Source organism: Oxyura jamaicensis, chromosome 10, assembly GCF_011077185.1.
Source record: "Oxyura jamaicensis isolate SHBP4307 breed ruddy duck chromosome 10, BPBGC_Ojam_1.0, whole genome shotgun sequence".
Classification (NCBI taxonomy): Eukaryota; Metazoa; Chordata; class Aves; order Anseriformes; family Anatidae; genus Oxyura; species Oxyura jamaicensis.
This window is the reverse complement of record NC_048902.1, coordinates 13939743-13958976: the sequence shown is the minus strand read 5'-3', so window position 1 is coordinate 13958976 and position 19234 is coordinate 13939743. Positions and strand designations below refer to the sequence as shown.

General features: G+C 52.9%; 2 protein-coding genes across 2 annotated transcripts; one reads left to right on the top strand and one right to left on the bottom strand.

Moving 5' to 3' along the window:
• Positions 1-7308: 7308 nt before the first annotated feature.
• MRPL46 (mitochondrial ribosomal protein L46) lies at positions 7309-9343 on the bottom strand. Its single transcript, XM_035335949.1, has 4 exons — positions 9335-9343; positions 9007-9199; positions 8248-8421; positions 7309-7559 (listed from the first exon to the last, which is right to left on the bottom strand). Exons 1-4 carry the CDS (start codon positions 9341-9343, stop codon positions 7309-7311), a joined length of 627 nt encoding a protein of 208 aa, XP_035191840.1.
• MRPS11 (mitochondrial ribosomal protein S11) lies at positions 9317-13278 on the top strand. Its single transcript, XM_035335790.1, has 6 exons — positions 9317-9676; positions 9769-9864; positions 9991-10080; positions 10810-10939; positions 12392-12457; positions 12916-13278. Exons 1-6 carry the CDS (start codon positions 9342-9344, stop codon positions 13021-13023), a joined length of 825 nt encoding a protein of 274 aa, XP_035191681.1. The 5' UTR covers positions 9317-9341; the 3' UTR covers positions 13024-13278.
• Positions 13279-19234: the final 5956 nt, after the last annotated feature.

The window sequence follows — 19234 nt, the reverse complement described above, 5'->3', positions numbered from 1 at the left end:
ACACACACAACCTGGAAATAATCCCCCCAGGAATGACAAAGTAAGAGTTGCTAATTACACAATTAATTTATTCTTTGGCACTAATAAAAAAAAAAAAAAAAAAAAAAAAAAAAAGAATTTGTTACAAAGGAGGGTAAAAAAGAAACAATCTAGGGCTTTGTTTAATTAAAACCACAATATACCAAAAAACAAGTAATCCTAATGACACAGACAATGCTTTGTATAATTAGTTACCTAGAGAAAAGATGCTTTTTCTTTAAAACTGTGGTTTTTTTTCTTATTATTCTTTGCTTTTCCCTTTTTATTGAGGACAGCTGTCCTCAGGGTGCCAAACCGCTGCTGCCAGCCCTTACCTGCGGGCAGAGGAGTCGCACCCTCACCTCTCGCACCCCATGCCCACCCAGGGACAGCTGCAGCACGCTCCCCGTGCCCACCACGGCCGCTCTCCGGGCCGACAGCAAAGCAGAATTAACCCCAGCCCTGAGGGCATGGAGCTGGGATGGAGCTGGGAGGCAGAGCAGACACAGCCTGCTGAGGAGGGAGCCAAGGAACAAAGTGCTAGCCCAGCGCTATATATATGTTATGTTTCTGTGTCCCGATGTTAACTGACATTATATATATATATGTTTTAAGTATTCATATATTCATAGCTATAAAGGCCTTTTCTCTACTCGAGCTAAATTGTATAACCGTGACCTATTGTCCCAGAAGGCTTTTTATTCATGTTAAATGGGTACTGAGATTATAAAGCTCCTTGGTAGTAGGTGCAGAAATGTTCTGGAGGAGGCGGGAGAAGATGGATGGTCCTGTTGAGGCTCAGCGAAGAGGGCAAAGCAACTCACGACAGAAACACGAGAGCTGAGCCGTGCTGCAGCCTGGCTGCCTTCACCTCTGAGAAATGGCAGCAGGGGCTGGCTGTCCCCTGGGTGAAGGCAGGGGTGTCACCAACCTCGTTCCCTCTCCCCAGGGACCATGGCACACAGGAACACCAGCATCCAGCACGTGCCCCTTGCACACTCACACGTCCCCCCTGTGCGTGCCCAGAGAGCCTGCAGCTCCTCGGAGGTGGCTCCTGGGACTTGTCACCTCCACACCGTCAGAAGGGGATCGGGACAAGGGCTGGCCCCAGTGCCAGGCTGCTCAGTGGCGGCCAGGGACGCTGGTGTCCCCTCGCTCCGACACAGCCAGGGTGGAAGCGGCAGCGAGCTGGCTGCCACGCCGCTGCCAGATGGTGGATGAGATTAAAAGAATTTGATTTTCAAATAATCCATAAACCTGGCTGAGCTAATGTCGTTTCATATGCATTATCTTGTAATCCCAGGAAAGAGAACATTTCAGAGCAAAGAGCCTTATTCTCCCTCCCTGCAAGGCCTCTAACAAGCTATAGATAATCCCCTTTTTGTTGGAGGGTACTTACAGGGGACCCACAACGCCCAGCACGCAGCGCAGGGGCTGCGGCACCACGGGGGCTTTGTGGGGCTGAGGGCAGCACTCAGCAGGGCACAGGGACACCTCCACAGGAGATGAGGGAGGACGAAGGAGGGAATTTGCCAGTCCTGCTCCCTCGTATTACATGGGAGCACTTTGGGTAGGGGCACAGCTGCACCCCCTCAACTCCACTTCTATCCCCACCCTTGGGGATAAAGCCCCAAAAGCTCAGCCAGGTGAAGCAGTGTCCAACACCCTCTCTAAATCAACCCCTGCACAACTGAGCCATGGGAATTGGCCAGAGGAGCTGCTGACTTCTGCCTGCCTGCACCAAACACCCACCACCACCTTTTGCCCCTCTCTGTACCCCATACAGGTCTGTCCGTCCGCCCCATGCCCCCAACCCTCCCGCAGCCCGAAGCATCCTCCATCACCAAACACAGCCTGCCTGCTCCCTGCCTCTTTTCCCTGCTCTCGAGACTCCTTTGAGCCTCTGGGTACTTGTCAAGGCTCCGTGGAACAAACACGACCCCCTGCTGGACCCCGGGACCCTTCGAGGCACAAGCCACCCAGCCTGGGCACAGTGGTTAGGAACTGGCGGTCCCCACGCCAGTCTTCAGGCTCCCACTCCGGAGATCAGGAGCTGGAATAGGAGGAGATTTTAAGGGGGAAGGGAAGGGAAGCTCCATGGATGGGATTTCCCAGTCGCTGCCTGCCATCTAGTGCCCAGCACCAAGCCGTTTCACAGGCAGCAACACCCGACTCCATCCCTGGTGGAATCCAGCTCTTAAATTGGAGGCAGAGACATCATCTGGGCACCAGGCCCCGCACAGGGCATCCCCACCGTGCTCCTCACTCTGCAACAGGGCGAGGGCTTGGGAATCAACCCGGATCCGGATGGAAACCGGCAGGGAAAGGAGGACAAACTGCCCAGAGCACGGGGAGGAGACACCACGTACTGCCCGAGGACACACGGCGCTGAGCACAGACCACGGCTCGGGAGGCAGCTGCTGCTTCGCAGGGGCTCACGGCGGTGTCCGACACAAAGGGGCTGCACCGGCCCTTGGAAGAGCCGGGCAGGGCAGGGCAGCAGCTCACGGGCACACAGGAGCAGGTTGACTGACGAGCACGGGGCTCCAAGCGCCTCCAACGCTTCCCAAAAAGCGCTAGGCAACATCAGCGAGAGGATTACTCAGAATTCAAAAGCAAATGGGATTTGTGACCTGTTACATTAACCGGGGGCTGGGGAAAGCTCTACAGAGAGAGCACGCTGCCGGCAGGTCACCAAACCAATTATTAAGAGCTCACAGATCGCGAAGCCAGATACACACACACATCGAGATACATTCCTGTTTGCCTGCAGAGCAGCACGCTGGCCGAGCCACCCTCCCAGCCCGGCGTGCTTTCCCTGTGCGCCCAGTAAGCCTGGATTACACCTGGCTCCTTTCCCCAGTAATTCACTTTCCCCCACAGGTTGGACGCGGAGGAATAACATTTGGGAGGGGAAAATCTGAAAGGAGAAATGTAACGTGTGTAATTGCTGTGGTAGATGGAGGCAGCAGCCCAGCCAGCAGGAATCAGCCTTAAGTTGCAAGCTGTTACCTGGGAAATTTTTTCCCTAAGTTTTCCCTTGGTTAATTACGAGATGGGGTGTACTTACGAGATGGGGTGTTTGCTGTAGCTATATAAGGGGCCAGCTCCTGCTAGCACCCTTCTTGCTTCTGGAGTAGGCTTTGCTGAGCCCCAAAGCCTCGCACACCCTGCATAAGGGCTTTATTGCCTTGGCAGGGCTTTGAAGAAGCTTCATTTCAATGTTGCTGAACATCCCGTCATATTTCAACTGAGAAATGCCCTTGAGTCTCCAAGCCCTGCCTATGAAGTCCTGCCAAAGGATTTTATAACCCCCACGATCTGTTAGGGAAAAGTAGCCTTGACAGCCAAGCTGTATCTAGAACAACCTGAAGGAGCTTCCTGCTGTCAGCATTTTGTGCTTACCTCGCCAATTCCTGGCTTTGCTTTTGGAGGGCTTGGTGCTGAGGACTGGGTATTAACAGCAAAGCTTCTGGAGCTGTTTTCCCCAAGCCCCAGTTTCCCAGCAGCTCTCCTTTTAGCTCTCCAGTCCTTACCTTTGCAGCGATTCGCCCGAGCTCAGCACTCTGCCTGCCCCCGCTCGGTGTCCTTCCAGACACGGGAGGGAAAAGGCGTCCTCGAAACAGAAGGATGAGACCCGATGCGCTCCTACCACTGGTGACCTGCCTCCACCTGATTTCCCACAGCGTTTTCTGCAGGATGTCCTGGCTGCCCTGAGCAGAACGCCTCGTGCTGCCTCCCCTGCACTCACACACCACAAAAACCTCCCCCCATAGAGACAGATCCCTTACAACCCGAAAATGGGAGCTTGGACAAAACAAAAGCAGGTGACCGATGCTGCTGGGGAGCCAGCCACGTGAGACTCGTCATCTGGGACAGGACAGGGGTGAGCCCACGGGTACAGCCCAGCTCCTACCACGCAGCCAGCCCACCTTTGTCCCAGCTGGAAGGGGCACTGCACTGGACCAGCTTCCCTGAAGCAGTGTAGGCTGTGGCTCTCTCAGCCCCTCCTGGTTCGACACGCATTTATCTTCCAAATATTGAAGCTTCTGGTTGCTTGGAGCCAGCCAGGAGCAACAAATACTTCCAGCTGCCCGTTAGATGGGGAAGTGTGGGGGTGTGAACAGTTGGGTGTCACCACATCACTAAACATGCACGCGGGGCCCTGCGCAGAGACCACCAAACCCCAGACAGGGCAGGATATCAGCTCAGGAAGGCATTTTGTAGGGAAAACAGCAGAAACCTGTACCTGCGAAGCTGAGAAGTGGTTTTATTAGGACTTATCTCTCCGTTGCTGGAGGGGAGTGCTAGCATCCAATTTGTCACACGGAAAGCTTTCATCTCTCTCTTCGAACATGGTGGCTGAAGTAATACCTTAGATGTTGTAGGCTGCAATTGATCCTTACATTTGTTTCTGCTTCAGGAGGCTTTTAGCAACGGCTGCTGGGCGGCACTGCATCAGGGAGAAGTCATCTAAATGGCATGCATCCTTGCTCGTTGAGGGGGGAATGAGCTGGCTTTCACGCACCGCCTTCACGAAGGGAAGTGTTGGGTGCTGTCGGCACCCTGCAGCTCCCTCCCCAGGCGGCGCAGCCTGCAGAGAACAAGGCTGCACGATGCCCCGCGCACAGAGGCCAGGGGAAAGGGAGCGGGTCACACAGAACAAAAAGCGAGCAAAAGCACCCACGTGAGAGGATCTGGGATTGTGCACAGCAACTGGCTGAGGGTCCTTAAATAGAACAAAAACAGCAGAAGGAAAAAAAAAAAAAAAAAAACAGCACTGTTCCTGTGCAGGTTGGGAGCAGAGATTCCTGGTTTAGGTGCTGAGAAAGCAACAATTTCAGCTCCCAGAGAAGACCCAGTTTCTTATGCACCTGAAGCCTGTAAGAACAAAGGCCGGAGCCTGAGGAAAAAGATAAATAAAAGAGGCTGAAGACTCTGGCCTCTCCATTGCTGGAGGGAGCTACGCCTCTCAGCACACACAGTGCCCAAAGACTCGTTGCTCCAGCACGCCAGAGAATTGTCGAGTTTCAAGATCACCAAGCTTTCCATACAACTTTTTCTCTCTTTTGTGCTCCTTGTTTTGAGAGCAAAGAAGCACTGATTAAACACCAGCTTACGTGCTTTGAAAGCCTCACTCCAGCAGCACAAAACCTGCCTTTTAGCATGGGAAATGGCGCAGAGACCTGGGCAAGGGGCACGCCCTAAGCCCCTGCCCACAAAGCTCTGCCCAGAAGCTGTGCTACAGCTCCAGCAACAGCCTGAAACCAGGGGGCAGAGAAAAGCCCAGACCTTGGCCATCTGCACACACGGCCCCAGGCTGCTGGGGGCATGAGGGGCACAGCCTGACGGGAAGGACTCACCTCTCCCCTCCACGGTCGCTTTCAGTCTCGGAGAAGACGAGTCCCCCCTTCAGCAGGGCTGAGCACAGGCAGCAGCCAACAAACCCGCAGCTTGCGGGCACACATTCTGCTCCACACTCGCTTCCTCTTTGCAAATGCTCTCTGCTGCAGACAGCCTCCTTTGCCAGGCCTGCAAGGGTGCTTCAAGAACCCAAGTTTTGTTTTGTTTTGTTTATGGTTTATGGCAAGCCTGCAGCTTCCATCTGCCCATAGAAAATAGAAGGCTGCTGCGCTACCCCCCCCCACCCCAATGGCCTGTGGAGTGATTAAGGACAGCTTTAATTTGAGGCCTGCAGCTCCCAAAGGACTGATATAATATATACAGCAATCTCAGTTCCACCTCTGGAGGCCAAACCCTCTCCAGATGATTAACGACACCCATTTCCTCCTTCTCTCTCTCCCTGCCACCGAAGGCTGATTCCGTGCAAAGTCCAACCAGCGCTGGGCCCACGGTCTGACTACCAAAGAGCAACATTTACAACCAGAAAAATCACCCCGAGAAATAAAAACAGGCCCCAAGAGGCAAGCCAGCACCATATAAGCACAGGATAGCTCTTCCAATAAATTGCAGCAACAGAGCCAGGCTACCTGAGGTAGACCTGGCTGGGCTGGGCTAGCAGCAGGGCTGCCCTAGCATGCTGGGACAGGAGCTGAGAACTCAAAGCCACCTTTAAGGCTGCTCTCAGGAAGAAGGAACACAAGAGCAGCCTTTCCCTTGCAAGCAAAAAAAATCAGCATTTCAGCCCCAAAGAGCTGCTGCTCAAGCGTTACTCTCCTTCACTGTTACTACAGCTTCGGGCCCAAAAGGACTGCAGTGTACGTGGGAAAGCAGCAGTCATCTGAGGAGCTACTCCCACATCCCACCGCATCTGTCCCCTCCAGGGCCACTGCGTGCTGTGGACTGTTAGGCCAGAGGCAGCTTCAACACTGATTAAACATGCCTAAGATGTGAACAACCCAGCTTCCACACCCCCCCCCCCCAGGAATGCACCCAGGAATCGCCCAGCCTTGTGAGCCCTCATCTGCTGCCTGTGATCCAGGATGAGTTCCCTTCTCTGCAGTACCAGGCTTCTTGTTTCTGGCTGGAGGAACTTCCACCTGTGTGGGTCAGGTTGAGGACAGCTGACCTCCTGCCCACCTGGGCCAAGGAGCTGATGACCTCTGGAGAAGCTGAAGGGTTCCAGGGGATCACAGAGGGAGCTTGGCCACCGCATCCAGACAGATGGAAGTATTGCTGGAATTGCTGGCGGAGCTGCTCCAGGCCTGCAAAAGCTAATCCTTGGATAAGCAACTGATCGCTGCTCGGCTGCACGCTGCACTGTGCATATCCTCCCCTGGGCATCGTAACAATCCACCAGAAAACTGCAGCCTTAGGGGGCTGGGATGGTGCCAAAGAAAATCACTCCCTTGCCAGGTCTCCCATTATATCTAGCTGGCTATCCCCCCCTTACACTTAAGAGCAGCTATTCCCACCTGGACACCACGATCACTCTCCAGAGCTGCTCTTACTGAAGAGCAGGTGTCAGAAACAAGCATTAGCCATTATTTAGAAGAAACCATTTGAGCTCTAGGCTATGACAGGGGTCTGGTGAGGAGAGCGAGCCTCCTGGGTACCAGCGCCCCGGGGAGTTGTACACTTGGGAGAGGAACAGATCACAACATTCACTTCCAGAAGAACTCCCTGAGGAGAGCTTCACTTCAGAGTTTAAGTTTTAATATTTATTTAGAACAGGTCTGGTGAGGAGAAGTGGGAAGTAAGGCAAAGGCAATTTATCCTCCAGAGCCCTACTTAACATCCTATATACACAGGCCACGCAACGCAGCAACTCTTCTCCTCCTCAGAGTCACATCCCACACCTTCCCCGGCTGCTGGAGCACAGCTTATCACTTAGAAGTCCAGAAGGAATCGATTGACTTTTTTCAGGTACTCCGACTTCAAGTAACCTCCCAGCTCATCCTTCGTGACCCACAGATAATCTTTCTTCAGCTCTGCCTGTGACAGATCGCTGCTCTGGAGGAAGGCTTTGTAGAAGAATACTTTGGCTCCCACGTTATCCTCAGTCCTGATGGCCCTGGGAAACTTATACTTGTAAATCCCATGTGGTGCGTTCCCCAGGATTTTCGCTTGAATGTGATCTCCTGGAAGGCCCCAGCAGTGCAAGAGAAAGAAAACAAGATGTAAGAACACAGAACAATGGTAACTGTTCTCCTGTAATAAGACAGACAGCATAGGACACTCCTTCTATCTGGTTCAGACTGACTGTTCCTTCTTCCGGGCAGAAATACTGCCAATTTAAAGTCTTTTCTCATGAAAAAGTGACTTGTCCCAAGTTCATCAAGTCCTCTCAGAGGTAGGGGAAATATCAGGCTCTGCCAACTCACACAGCAAAGCAAGAACCCACGTGTTTGCTATCATCCACCTGGCACTAAAGCTGCTACAGGGTGACAAAAGGGAAGGGGAAGCTGTACACCTGGAGCAAGCCTAGACCGTCCAGGGGGCATCTGGTGCTGCTCAAACATCAGACTGCAAGGGCCAGACCTGGCACTGCAGCTGCTGGCAGCCAGAGAGCCCAGCTCGCAGCCTGCTGGCTGTCAGCCCCTCACACTGCTGCACAGCTGAGCACAGTTAAGGAGCAGATCACCCAGGATCTTGCCAGAAACCCCATTACTTGAGCACAGTCCCACTGCTATGAAATACCTCTTCCCAGCAGATGGGAGGCAATTTCAGTACGGATGGCAAACATCCCATGCGTAGAGCAAGGGGAAAAAAAAAAAAAAAGACTGGGACAAAGAAGAGCACGAGACAGGCACACAGCAAGCTACATACCCAAAAACATAGCCATGGCCCGCTCAGCTGTGTTTCGCATAGTCTCTCCAGGCTGCCATTCCACTTGAGGCAGGAGCCACAGCTCCTGGTCACCAATCTTCTGCTTCACCAGCAGCATCAGGTTACTATCCAGCTTCCTGTTCAGAGATGTTCGATCATCTTTTTTATCAGCATCTGCCACAAAAACAACACATGTTGGAAACGAAGTCTCCCAGCCACACCAGTGCCATCAGCGCAATTCATCATTCTATCTCATACCCTTCTAGCAACAACACAGCGAGAACTCAGATATGTGGAATGAGACAAAAACCTAGACAAACACTCCCAGTCACTCTGGGAGCCAACGCAGGATTCAGAAATAATCCACTGCTAGAGCACACTCTTCCTGTTCTGTTTTCAAAGGGAATTTGTATCAAGCAGTTTAATTTCTGTCAAGCTGAAGACCTGATTAGAATAATAGGAAAGCACAGGAACCAAATTTCCCAAGGTTTTTCTCGGAAGTTTCCTGGAAACAACACAGGTTTTCCCCACTCTGCTCTCACAAGGTTGTGTGAACGTGCCTACCTTCACAGCACTGCAGCCCTGATTCCTTTATAACCCAGTTAACTCCTCACGTGCTAGCCATACTGCTAAAGTATCAAGTTTTTGCAGAAATAAGTAACTTGGCAAATGCCTTCCCTACCTAAAACTGCACCCAGCTGTGCTTAACAGAGGCCTGGGGGTGCTCCCCCCTGCCAAGACAGGGCCCTTAGCCGGTACCTGTCACCCGCGGGGCCGGGCTGAACTGCAGCAACTTCTGCTCCCACTTGTCCTCCAGGTCCTGGGCCATGACCACGGTTTTACCAGGCGCCTCATCGTCGTCGTACGAGCTGTCCTTCCTCCTCCTGAGCTGCTCCTCCTCCTCCAGCTTGCGGACCTCGTGGTCGGAGTAGCGGCTCTTCTCCAGCTCTATCTAGAGAGGCACCACAAGGCCTGACCGCCCAGGGCACCCAGCGGCACCAGGGGCCAGGACGAAACCCCTCGCACCCCGCCCCGAGCGGTACCGGGGGGCTCCCCCTTCCTCTCCTCTCCGTTCCCCCAGCCCTACCTGCTCCATGAGCGCCGCCATCTCCTCCTCCTCCTTGCGGAGGGGCTGCGTGATGCGGGGCAGCCTCAGCAGGCACAGCGCCCCGAACAGCCGCCAGGGCCGGGGCGTTACAGCGGCGGGGGAGGACGAACTCGCCCACCGCCCCCAGCCCCGCACCGCCCCGCCGGCCGCCGCCATGCTGCCGAGCCGCAGCCCACAGTGCCCCGCGGCTGCCCGCCGCCATCTTGCCTCCCGGCGTGCCTCGCGGCCAGGCGGCGGCCGCCATCTTAGGGGAGCCGCGCGGGCCGCCATGAGCGCGGCGCTCGCCGTCGCCTGGCAACGGCTGCTCGGGGCCGCCCGCGGGTGAGGGGCGGCGGGGCCGGGCCGCGTCCCCCGGGGTTGTTTCGTCCCGTCACGGGTTTCATCGCCCCCGTTTCTCTTTTTCTCTCCCTCAGTGGCCGCCGCCTGCACGCCGGCGCGTGGAGCCTGCGGGAGCTGGCCGCGAAGGAGCCCGCGCAGGAGGCGGAGGGGCAGAGCGTCACCGACCTGAGGTGAGCCGGGTCGGTGCTCCAGGCATCGCCCCGTCCCGTCTTTCTTTCCAAATTGCCCGAGGATACCGCGTAAAACTTTGCTGGATGCAAAGAGCGAGTGTCTGACAATCTTATTGTGCTCCCCAGCCCCTTAATCCTGCAGAGGAGCTCCATGAGGTGGGATGGCAAGACCTACGAGGAGATCCCGATAGCCCACATCAAGGCGACGTACAACAAGTGAGCGAAGGAGCTTCCCCTGTGCCTGTAAAATGAAAGCTTATAACGTGCCTGCGCCAGTCGTTTTAAATGAACAATGTCAGGGAAGTTCATGGCTGGGGGGATAATACTACAGACTGCAAACCTCAGTGCTGTTCAGGAAGTATAACTGTCCTCGTAGTGTCCTTAACAGTAATAAGGTTATTACTACTTCTTGGCTATGTTCTGATGTGAATAATTAGATGCTGATGGCTTTAATGGCAGCGTACTTCCTGCCCTCAGTTCTAGCACTGTGCAGCTGTTGAAAAAGTCATTGTATTATCCATGAGAGATGATGGTGTTTCATTAGTGAACCCTAGCGTGATATTGTGCTGCCTCTTAAACGTCTTGTGAGTTCGAGAAGTGTTTGGTGCTTTTTTTTAATACATAGAAAAGGTAAAATGTCCACAGTAAGAGGTGGGTCTGAAAGGGTTAGCTGTACCTGAGGGATAGCTAGCAGAGCACGTCATCCATAAAGTTTTTACCACCTCCGATTCTCTAGGCATGACCTTGAGGTTCACTGCTGGCAGGTCTCTGCTGCCGGTGAGCATAACTGAGATACTTTGAAAGACAGGGTTGAGTTCAGATGGCTTTGGGAGGGGAGATGAGCTGTGTGGTGAGCCATGCAGTTTGAGAAGCCGTGCAGAATGAGGAGAACTGGAGAGTAAAATCATCTGCTAGCTTATTCCTTTCTTTTGTCTCTCTCTGTAGCACCCACATCCAAGTGGTCGGCTTTGACAACAGGCCGTTTGCCCATACGTCCTGCGGCACCGAAGGCTTCCAGAATGCCAAGAAGGCAACTGCCATCGCGGCACAGACAGCCGGCATAGCGGCAGCAACGGTGAGTCTGCACTGAGGGGGTCCCTGACTGCATCCCCTGCTACCTGGGTACAGGGGAATGGAGGACAAGTGCAGTAACTTCAGTTATTTTCGGGGGAAAGCAGGGCTTCTTGTTCACATTGCTTATCTCTTGCTCATGAGCAGCACTCCAGACCTCTGCTCCTTAGCATTCGAGCAGCATGCTGTTTGCTGACAGTTTCCCTAGCTTCATCTGACAGAGTGAGCACCTTCACACTGACAAAATGTGTTTGTAACAGCAGTGAGAAATGCCCAGAGGGTGATCTTAGCTGTGCACGCTGTGACTGGGAAATGTAGCTTGTAGCCTGTCCTTTCCTAGCTCCAGTTTCATAGCTCTTTTATTCAAAGTGAACATACCTCAGCCATTTTGAAAATAAAAGCCCCTGAAACAGCAGCAGTTTAATTTTGCACTGTAGGGGATTGAGAAGTGGCTGTAATTACTGGCTGAATGTTTCATATTTGCTCTCTGCCACGGGAGAACTGAGCTGCTACCAGCAGTTCTAGTCAGAAAAAGCAATGTCCCTGGGCACGTAGTTTCCAGATGCGTACGGTTTACTGTAGTAATTCCTAAAAAAAAAAACCCATGTGGGCGTCCAGTTAGCAGGAGAAGATGAAGCTGGCTGTGTTACGGCCCTTGTTACAGCAACACGAGGCAAGGTTAAACTGAAAATCCTCATCCTCAATTAGACAGAACCTTTCATGTCAGAGGTGTTCTGTGCTGCTGCTGGCCAACAGCTTATTATGGTTGATTCAGAGGAATATGAGAACGCTTTCACTAGTAATCTTTGTTCACTGGAGGCTCGTAATAGCTGCGGTTGGCCAGATGCATTCCTATCCCTGTTAAAGTTGGTAGATTAATTGCACTTGAAGGTGGAAACCGAGAGATTCAGAAGAGCTCCACGTGGTGGCAGCACTGCTCTGCTTTTCAGCAGGTGTTCTTCATTTTCAATTTGCAAGTCCCAAAAATTTTTGCACAGAAAGTGTGGACTCCTGCACAGCAAATATAAAGCTTGCCTACTTTTCTCATACCCTCTAGAAGGAACCCACTGATCACAGGGTGGAAGTCACTGCATTAGAGAAGGGAAAACAGCTCTGAGTTATTCTTCGTTAGCCAGGTATCCATGAAGATGTCATTCTCTGTCCTGGCTTTAGGTCCCAGATGGTTTGATCTTAACACTTTTTCTGTATACGGAGTTGACAGCTTCACACAAGTTTTCCTGAACCTGCCCCAGTTGTATCCAGGCTTCCTTTTCTTCTACTGTCTGGCTCTGTGCAATAATCACCATCATTCTCTTCTGTGTCCATTACAATCTACTTTTTATTTTTAGTTAAAGAATACTATGACAGTGGGTCAAAAGCAAATGAAAGACTCCAGGGGAGCCAGAGCAGCAGTAGATACATCAAAGAGAATGCTAACCAATTCTTCTCTTCTCAGAAAGCACGTGGGAAAGGTGTACTGCACGTACGAGTCATGGTGAAAGGACTGGGACCAGGACGCAAAGTAGGTGTCAGTTTCTTTTCATATGTTTTTGTTTCTCAGACATCATCCTGTAAAAAAAAAATCAGGCTAGTCTTACGACGATACCTATTAATTTGTGGGATTTATTTTCAGAAGGTGATACAAAGATTCATCACTCAAATGCTGGTAAAGAAAACTGAGAATAATAAGAATTTTAGAATAATTTCCTTCTGGAGACATAATAAAAGCTTTATTGGGATCTTCTTCCAAGTGAAGTTAGCAAAATTGATGGGAAACCTGATGAAAGACCTGAGGCAGATAGTTTTAAACCGGACATTCTGATACTAGTTACTTACCTACAGGATAATTACAAAGTAGAACCATTGGAACAAGTTGGTTTTTTTGAACAGGGGACCAAGCTATTTTTCCTTCAGCTTTTCCCCTTTTCTGCTCTGCAGCGTGTTGCTAACAGTGTATCATCTGCTGCCTCACTCCTCCAGGCTGCCATCAAGGGTTTGACTATGGGAGGGCTGGAGGTCATCTCCATCACCGACAACACCCCGGTTCCACACAACGGCTGCCGCCCACGGAAAGCCAGGCGAATGTGAGAGGGGAACGGAAGAGACACGCTGCATTCAATATTAGCTCATACAACAGGGACTGGGTTGAATGTTGCTCGTGTCAGATTCCGGAAAGCCCCGTCCCTGGAATTGTTTGCTGAGGGAAGGTCGGAGAAGACGGTCCTGGGCTGTGGAAGGTCAGGTGGTAGAAGCTGGTGGTAAAAGCAGGAGTACATGTACCCCTCAGTGGGAAGCCTCTTGTGTACAAAGTTTGTTGATTAAAATGTTGGTCTTCTGACAGTCGTTCCTGCTGTGTTCCCAGAAGTATTTTGGATTATTACTGCCTCTCAACTGCTCTCTTCCTCTCTCCACAGTGTGTGGCTCTTGTCTAGCCCTCGGTGCTACCACTGCTCTGGTTAGGTGGAAGGGGAGCACGAGATATGTACAGAATCAGATCTCCTCGCAGTCAGCTGTAGTAAACAACTGCATGGGGTCACTTCATCTTCCTTCCGTCTCTCTCTCACTGCACACATTTGGAAACTAGACGCAGTAACTCTTTCCTTTCCGCCTGGCTCGCAGAGCTCCCTGTGGCACGCAAGAGGCACGCTCCCTGTTCACAGCGTGGAGCACCGTAGTCTGGATCCGTTACTGGCACAGACCTGCTGCGGTGCTTTGTTTCACCTAAGCTGTAGCTGGCCTGTCGGTGCTACTGGCAAATGGAAAATGCCAGCCCTTCGAAGGGGCTGGGGTCGTGCCAGTTTTGCTGCTCGCAGCCCCTTTGGTTCTGCCTCGTGCACCACAAACTGGATTTGCTGGAGCTCCTGGGGAAAGCGAGCAGGGGGTTAGCAGGCCTGAGGAACAATGAAATGCTGCCAAGGAGATTTAAAACACTTACGGCTTGAACCGTGCCTCTGTATATCCACAGGCAGCATGGGCTTGTCACAGGGCTGTGATGTATTATTGCCGTCCCAGCTCCATCCAGAGAGAATTTCTGCCAAGCAAATATGTCTGAGGCTCTCTGGAGCATTAACCAGGGAAAGTAACAGCGGTAACTGACAACAGGTTGGATTTCCTGGACGGCAGAAACCCACTGCCTAGCACAGGGCAGCGACTTGAAATCCACACTGCCAGAGAATCCTTGGCTTTGCGCAGCGTACACTGGGCAAACGTTCCACTTGTAAACACCGTGTGTTTTGGTGCAGCCAGCAGTTTTATCACAAGCCCAGAATCTTCCTTTCTATTATTTTTCTTTCTGTCGCTCCTCCTTAGTTTCTTAAATTGCATAATTAACTATTCTCTTCCTCTTTAGAGAAAGGGTACCATGGCAACAAGGCAGTGAACCTCCTTCATGGGGCTGAATGACATGCTGCAGGTTTTGAAAGAAATCAGTCTGCTAGGAAGAGCCTGTTGAGTTGCATATGACAGAAGAGAATAAAATAAGACTGGGATGAATCCCCTACCTTACTCCAGCTGTCTGAATTTGAGCAGAGGAGAGGTTATCTTACAGGGAAGTTCCCTGAGCTGCCACAGGTTTGACAGCAAGGAAGAGAGGTTCTTCCATACTTGTGGGACAGACTAGAAGAGCCTCCCCCTTGCTCCAGAAACATGGCCAAGCTTCTGGTGCTTTCATATTACTCTTTTTAAGGAGCATATGCCAAGTCTGCGACAAACCACATTTAATCATTTAATTTCTGAGTATTTTGGGCAGCTAGGTGGCAAAGGCAGCCACGACCACGGATGTGCCTTACAGCAAGGCTGTCCTGCGGAGTGCCGTGACCAGCCCTGACAAAGCAGAAGCAGCAGCCAGCGCTGGCAGGCTTGGCAGTGCTGCGTGGCACGGTGCACATGCAGAAATACAAACACTGCCGTGCTCTGCCACAAGCTGCTTGTTGCAGCGACGCACAGAAGCGCCCATGTTAGATAAATACGATGGAATGGATTGAAAAATGAGATTGGGAAGAGATCTGTGGTCCTTCTGAAATTCAGGGAAGAGTAGGTGGATGACTCAAGAGTCAAATAGCAACTACAATAAATCTTTGTCTCATCCAGACTTAGAATCAAGGCTGTGCCCTTTATAAAGGCTGCTCCTTAACACCCCTGGTTTCTGAGCATTCGTGAACATTTGATGAACTCCACCGATGCGCCACCTCTGCTTACACAGTGGAATGTTTCATCTCCCTGTCCGCTCTGCCTGCTTCTGGCACCTATCCTTATTTTCTTCCTCCAAGTGACATCTATTTTGCACTCTCCAGAAGAGTTGACACTTTTCAGTGGCCAGATCTGTACAATATCAAGCAATATTTGCCTTCCAAGCCCCCAGTTCCACACACCCTCCCCGAGCTCTCCAGCGCACGGTGCCTCATTTGCACAGCTTTTCACTGGGTTGATTTTCCACCCACCTTCTCTCCTGCCCTGGTGGAGCAGCCCAAAGCCACGTCCCAGCTAAATGCTCACTCTGAGCTGCTTACTCTGCCGCAGATCCCGGGTTTCTGGGGCAGTTGTCAGTGCTGTGGGAGAGCACAGCTACACAAAGCGAGCTTTCCTGCCTTGTGCACGGGCTCAGTTGCTCCTCCCTGCACACACTGTACAGTGAAAGAAGTCTTTAAACCCTCTATTGTTGTTCCTCTAGCAGGGAATTAATAGACACCAATAGCACTTAATGATTTCCTTACTCTTCAGATGAAACTATTAATTAAAGGCCTGGTTTTAGTCAGCCACTGGCATTTACCAGTTTTAATTGCTTTTCTTGGCGCCTGGGTGGAACACCATTTTCTACTGGCTCGCATTCCTTCTGAGCACTAATTACTTGAGTAGCGTGGTCACAGCATTAACACCCTCCGTAGGGTCACATCCTCTCCCTTTGGGCTTCCCCATTGCTTTAGGACATTTTCCTCTCCATTCCTTCCTCTTCCTCCTAACCTTTGATTCCTTAACTCTCAGAAAAGTTTGCTGTTGTTTAGGTTTGTTTTTTTTTACCCCACCCTGAAAACCAGCTCAGGAGCTGCTGCTGACTGCAAAGCTTCATCCTGGCTCAGCCATGGGTTCTTGCCCTCCGTTTTAAAGAACCGTGCAGACCTTCTCCATCACACGGGATGAAACAAAACAGAATTCTGGCCAACAGATAAAATGCTACCTCTGGTCTGCCTACCCTTTAACGAGTGCCTTGGAGACTGAGTCCAACTCAGTTACCCGTCCCTTGGACACGGATGACACCTGGTGGCTTGGAAAAAACAGCCCCCAGAGTTACCCCTAGCAGCATATTTCCCCTAACCACAACAAGGGCTTTCTAGCTAGAGCGCAGCTTTATCTGCTGAAGTGGTGATTTACTATTTCCTCCGTGTGCCTCAGTGGCAAAGAGTCAGGCAGCCAATTCCAATCCCTTTGTGAGATTCAATTAAACCATTAATTAAGCGATGTCAGTGTCCTTTAACAGCTGACTATACACAAGCAAGGAGAAGGGGACAGACCCCGCAGCGCTAATAACCTGTAGCAGCAGGGGTGGTTTACCGCAGCCCAGCTGCAGCTGCCAGGGACATCTGCGCCGGGTTTTGACGGCTTTCCCTCTGCTGCACGAATACCTGGCTGCAGATCCGCACGAGGCAGGTCTCTGGCGAGGTGTTTATAACCCCAAAGCGCCCCTCGGGAGCCTCTGAGAACTTAGGGTTCAAGCCAGGTTACATTTTGCGCTCAGACTTCCGCAGATAATCACGGCGCTGCGAGGCTGCAGCTTTCATGCCCCGCGTCCCTGCGCAGCCCTCTCCTCCCCACAGCAGCCCCTCCAGCCTCAGCCCCTGACCTCTCAGACCAAGAAGAGATCAAGGACCCTCAGGTTGTTTTTGTGCTTTTCCACTGTCCTCCTTTCCCCTCGAGAGGCATTAAAGGATACTCAACAGCAGCGGGAACTACTCGGAGATTTTATTAATGAACTGCCTAATAGCATCCAAGTCCCCGGGCTGACAGTGAAGTGGGGCTGCAGGGTCCTCTCGGGGAGCTGCAGAGGGGAGCCAAGGCTTGCTACAATTCCCTTTTTTTTTAAAAAAAACCACTCACACCTCCTCCGCCAAGCTCTCCCTGCTCCCCTTCTGCTACTGCCACTTCGCGGGGTCTTTTTGTTCCTTTGGAGTTCGCAGCTCACTTCCTACGCCCCGCATCTGAGAGCCCCAGGCTGCGTGCGGCGCCGGGTCCTGGACCGAAACCTCTGCGCAGCCGGGGAGCAGCCTCCCGGCTCGTTTGCTAGAGAAAGGAGGTGGAAGGGAAAAAAGTGCTGGGTGCGAGGGGCTGAATGCTAAGCGAGGGTGTGGGCAAGGGAAAGTTGGGTCAGGAAAGAGACAAAAGTGGAGGCAAAAATACAGGAAGAAAAAGTGAAGAACTTTCCTGAGGGTAAGATCTCCCCGCTGGCTGCCCAGGAGGCAGCACAGATCAGGAGGGGGGTGCACTGAAGGGCTCCGCTGCAGCCAGGGCACCTGGGGATTGGGCTGGACCCACTGCCGTGTGCTCCCAGACCTCCCCGCAGACACCCCCAGAGCCCCCCTGCAGCATGATGAGCTCCTCGGGGCTTGCACTCAATCACATTGAAGACAGCACAAAGATCGTCCCAGAGCCGTATTTACAAACTGCTCCCAGGCCTCCCCAGGCGGCAATGGCAGTGCTCAAAGCCTTCCTTTCCCTTCCGAGCTGGCTCTGAAATCCATCCTCGGTGCTTCACCACTTCGTGGTTCACTTTGCAAAGCCTAACTCTGCATCGGAGCACCTCACACCGGCACCCATCGCGCCTCCCAGCCACACCACCACAGACTCCAGCTTTCGGCCCCTTTTCCTCTGCTTGCTCCTCTGTGAGGAGCAGACCGGGTTTCCCACCGCACGCAGGACTTCGGGTAAGGAATAAAACACAGCCGGGCAGGAGGAAGATGCACATTGCCCCCCAGCCTCTCATCAGCAGCCCTTCCAGCAGGTCCCAGGCTGAGGTGGTAAAATACGGCTCTAATCTCTTCGTGCAGCAGCCCGCAGGCAAACAACTCGCTCTCCTAATTGCCAGGAATGGTCCCCACGCCAGCCCTCGCGAAGCGCTGGACGCTGCCTTTCATTTTGCTCCTGCTGCAGCCACGGCAGAGGTAAATTTTTAATTTCCTGAGCTGTCAGGGCCTAGCACTACCTAATGGCACCAGCACAGGGACGGAGGGGGGCAGCCCCCTGGGCTCCTCAGTGCCCGGAGATGCTCCAAACACAGCTCCTTGCACAGAAATCCCTGCAGGAGGGCGAGCTGTCGCCGTGACACATTTGCCCCGTGTTACAGGAGACCTTGTTCGGCCGCCAGCTGCCCCTTCTCCCTTCCAAGGGGGGGGATTTTGCCAGCACTGAAGGCAGGGCTGAAACGGTGACCTAGCTGTGTGCTGCTGCCGCTATCAGCGTGGTGGATCTGGGCCTTACCCTGACCTCGGGACTGGCTGCAAATAATAGGGCGGCAGCAATGAAAGCCATCCTTCAAGGCTGGAGAGGTGAGGGCGTGCGCTGGGGCTGCTCGGGGGCGATGCCGGTGTTTCAGGAAGGGTCCCCAATGCCACCGCGGCTCGCTCCGGGAATCAACCCAGCTGCAGCAGGGCCAGGGCTGCTTGCCGGCACCCCTCGCCCCTCCAAACTCTCCTTTTGACCCGTTTTCCCCTCGATTCTGGGCGCAGCAAGGCCGTTTCCATGCGGACGGCTGTTTCTCCCCGTTGCCGTAGCGACGCTGGGCCGGAGGCGGGAGGGCGAGCGCCGAAATCTCCCGGCGCTGGCCAAGGGCAGCGGGAACACCTAATCCAGCACCGCTCCACGCTACGCCTCTGAGCGGCACAAGGAGCTCTCAAGCAGCCAGCCGGGCGGCCAGCAGGCGCTCGGAGGGGTACGGCACGGCCCGCTGCTCTTACTGCACCCTAAACCACGTCAGGGCGGCTCCGGGAGGGTCTCCCCAGCTCTCCCGCCGAGCTCTCTGCCCCCGTACCCCAGGGCTGCTTTGGTCCACGCCTGGCGTGTCCCGAAGCTGTTTGGGAGAACGAAAGAGCAGGAGGACAGCCTCACGTAACAGTAACATGTTCCTGGCTTTAAAGAGGTTGAATTCGGTCTAACTGTCACTCACAGAACGCAGAAACCACCGGAGGCTTTGCGGTGTTATCTCCGGATTTCCACCACCTTGTTGCAGTTCCCGTATGATGTTTTTTCCCCTCGGTGGCCCCATGCTGTGCTGCTGCTCCTCTGGGAAAGCTGCCCGGGCAGGCTCCTCTCC

Excerpts from the sequence above, each read along its gene's own strand:
- MRPS11 (XM_035335790.1), top strand. The coding sequence starts at position 9,342 with ATGAGCGCCGCCATCTCCTCCTCCTCCTTGCGGAGGGGCTGCGTGATG. Across the intron at positions 10,081-10,809 it reads ATCAAGGCGACGTACAACAA|CACCCACATCCAAGTGGTCG; the intron begins GTGAGCGAAGGA and ends CTCTCTCTGTAG. Across the intron at positions 12,458-12,915 it reads GACTGGGACCAGGACGCAAA|GCTGCCATCAAGGGTTTGAC; the intron begins GTAGGTGTCAGT and ends TCACTCCTCCAG.
- MRPL46 (XM_035335949.1), bottom strand. Across the intron at positions 8,422-9,006 it reads CCCGGCCCCGCGGGTGACAG|ATGCTGATAAAAAAGATGAT; the intron begins GTACCGGCTAAG and ends TTTTTGTGGCAG. Across the intron at positions 7,560-8,247 it reads GGCCATGGCTATGTTTTTGG|GAGATCACATTCAAGCGAAA; the intron begins GTATGTAGCTTG and ends GGGGCCTTCCAG.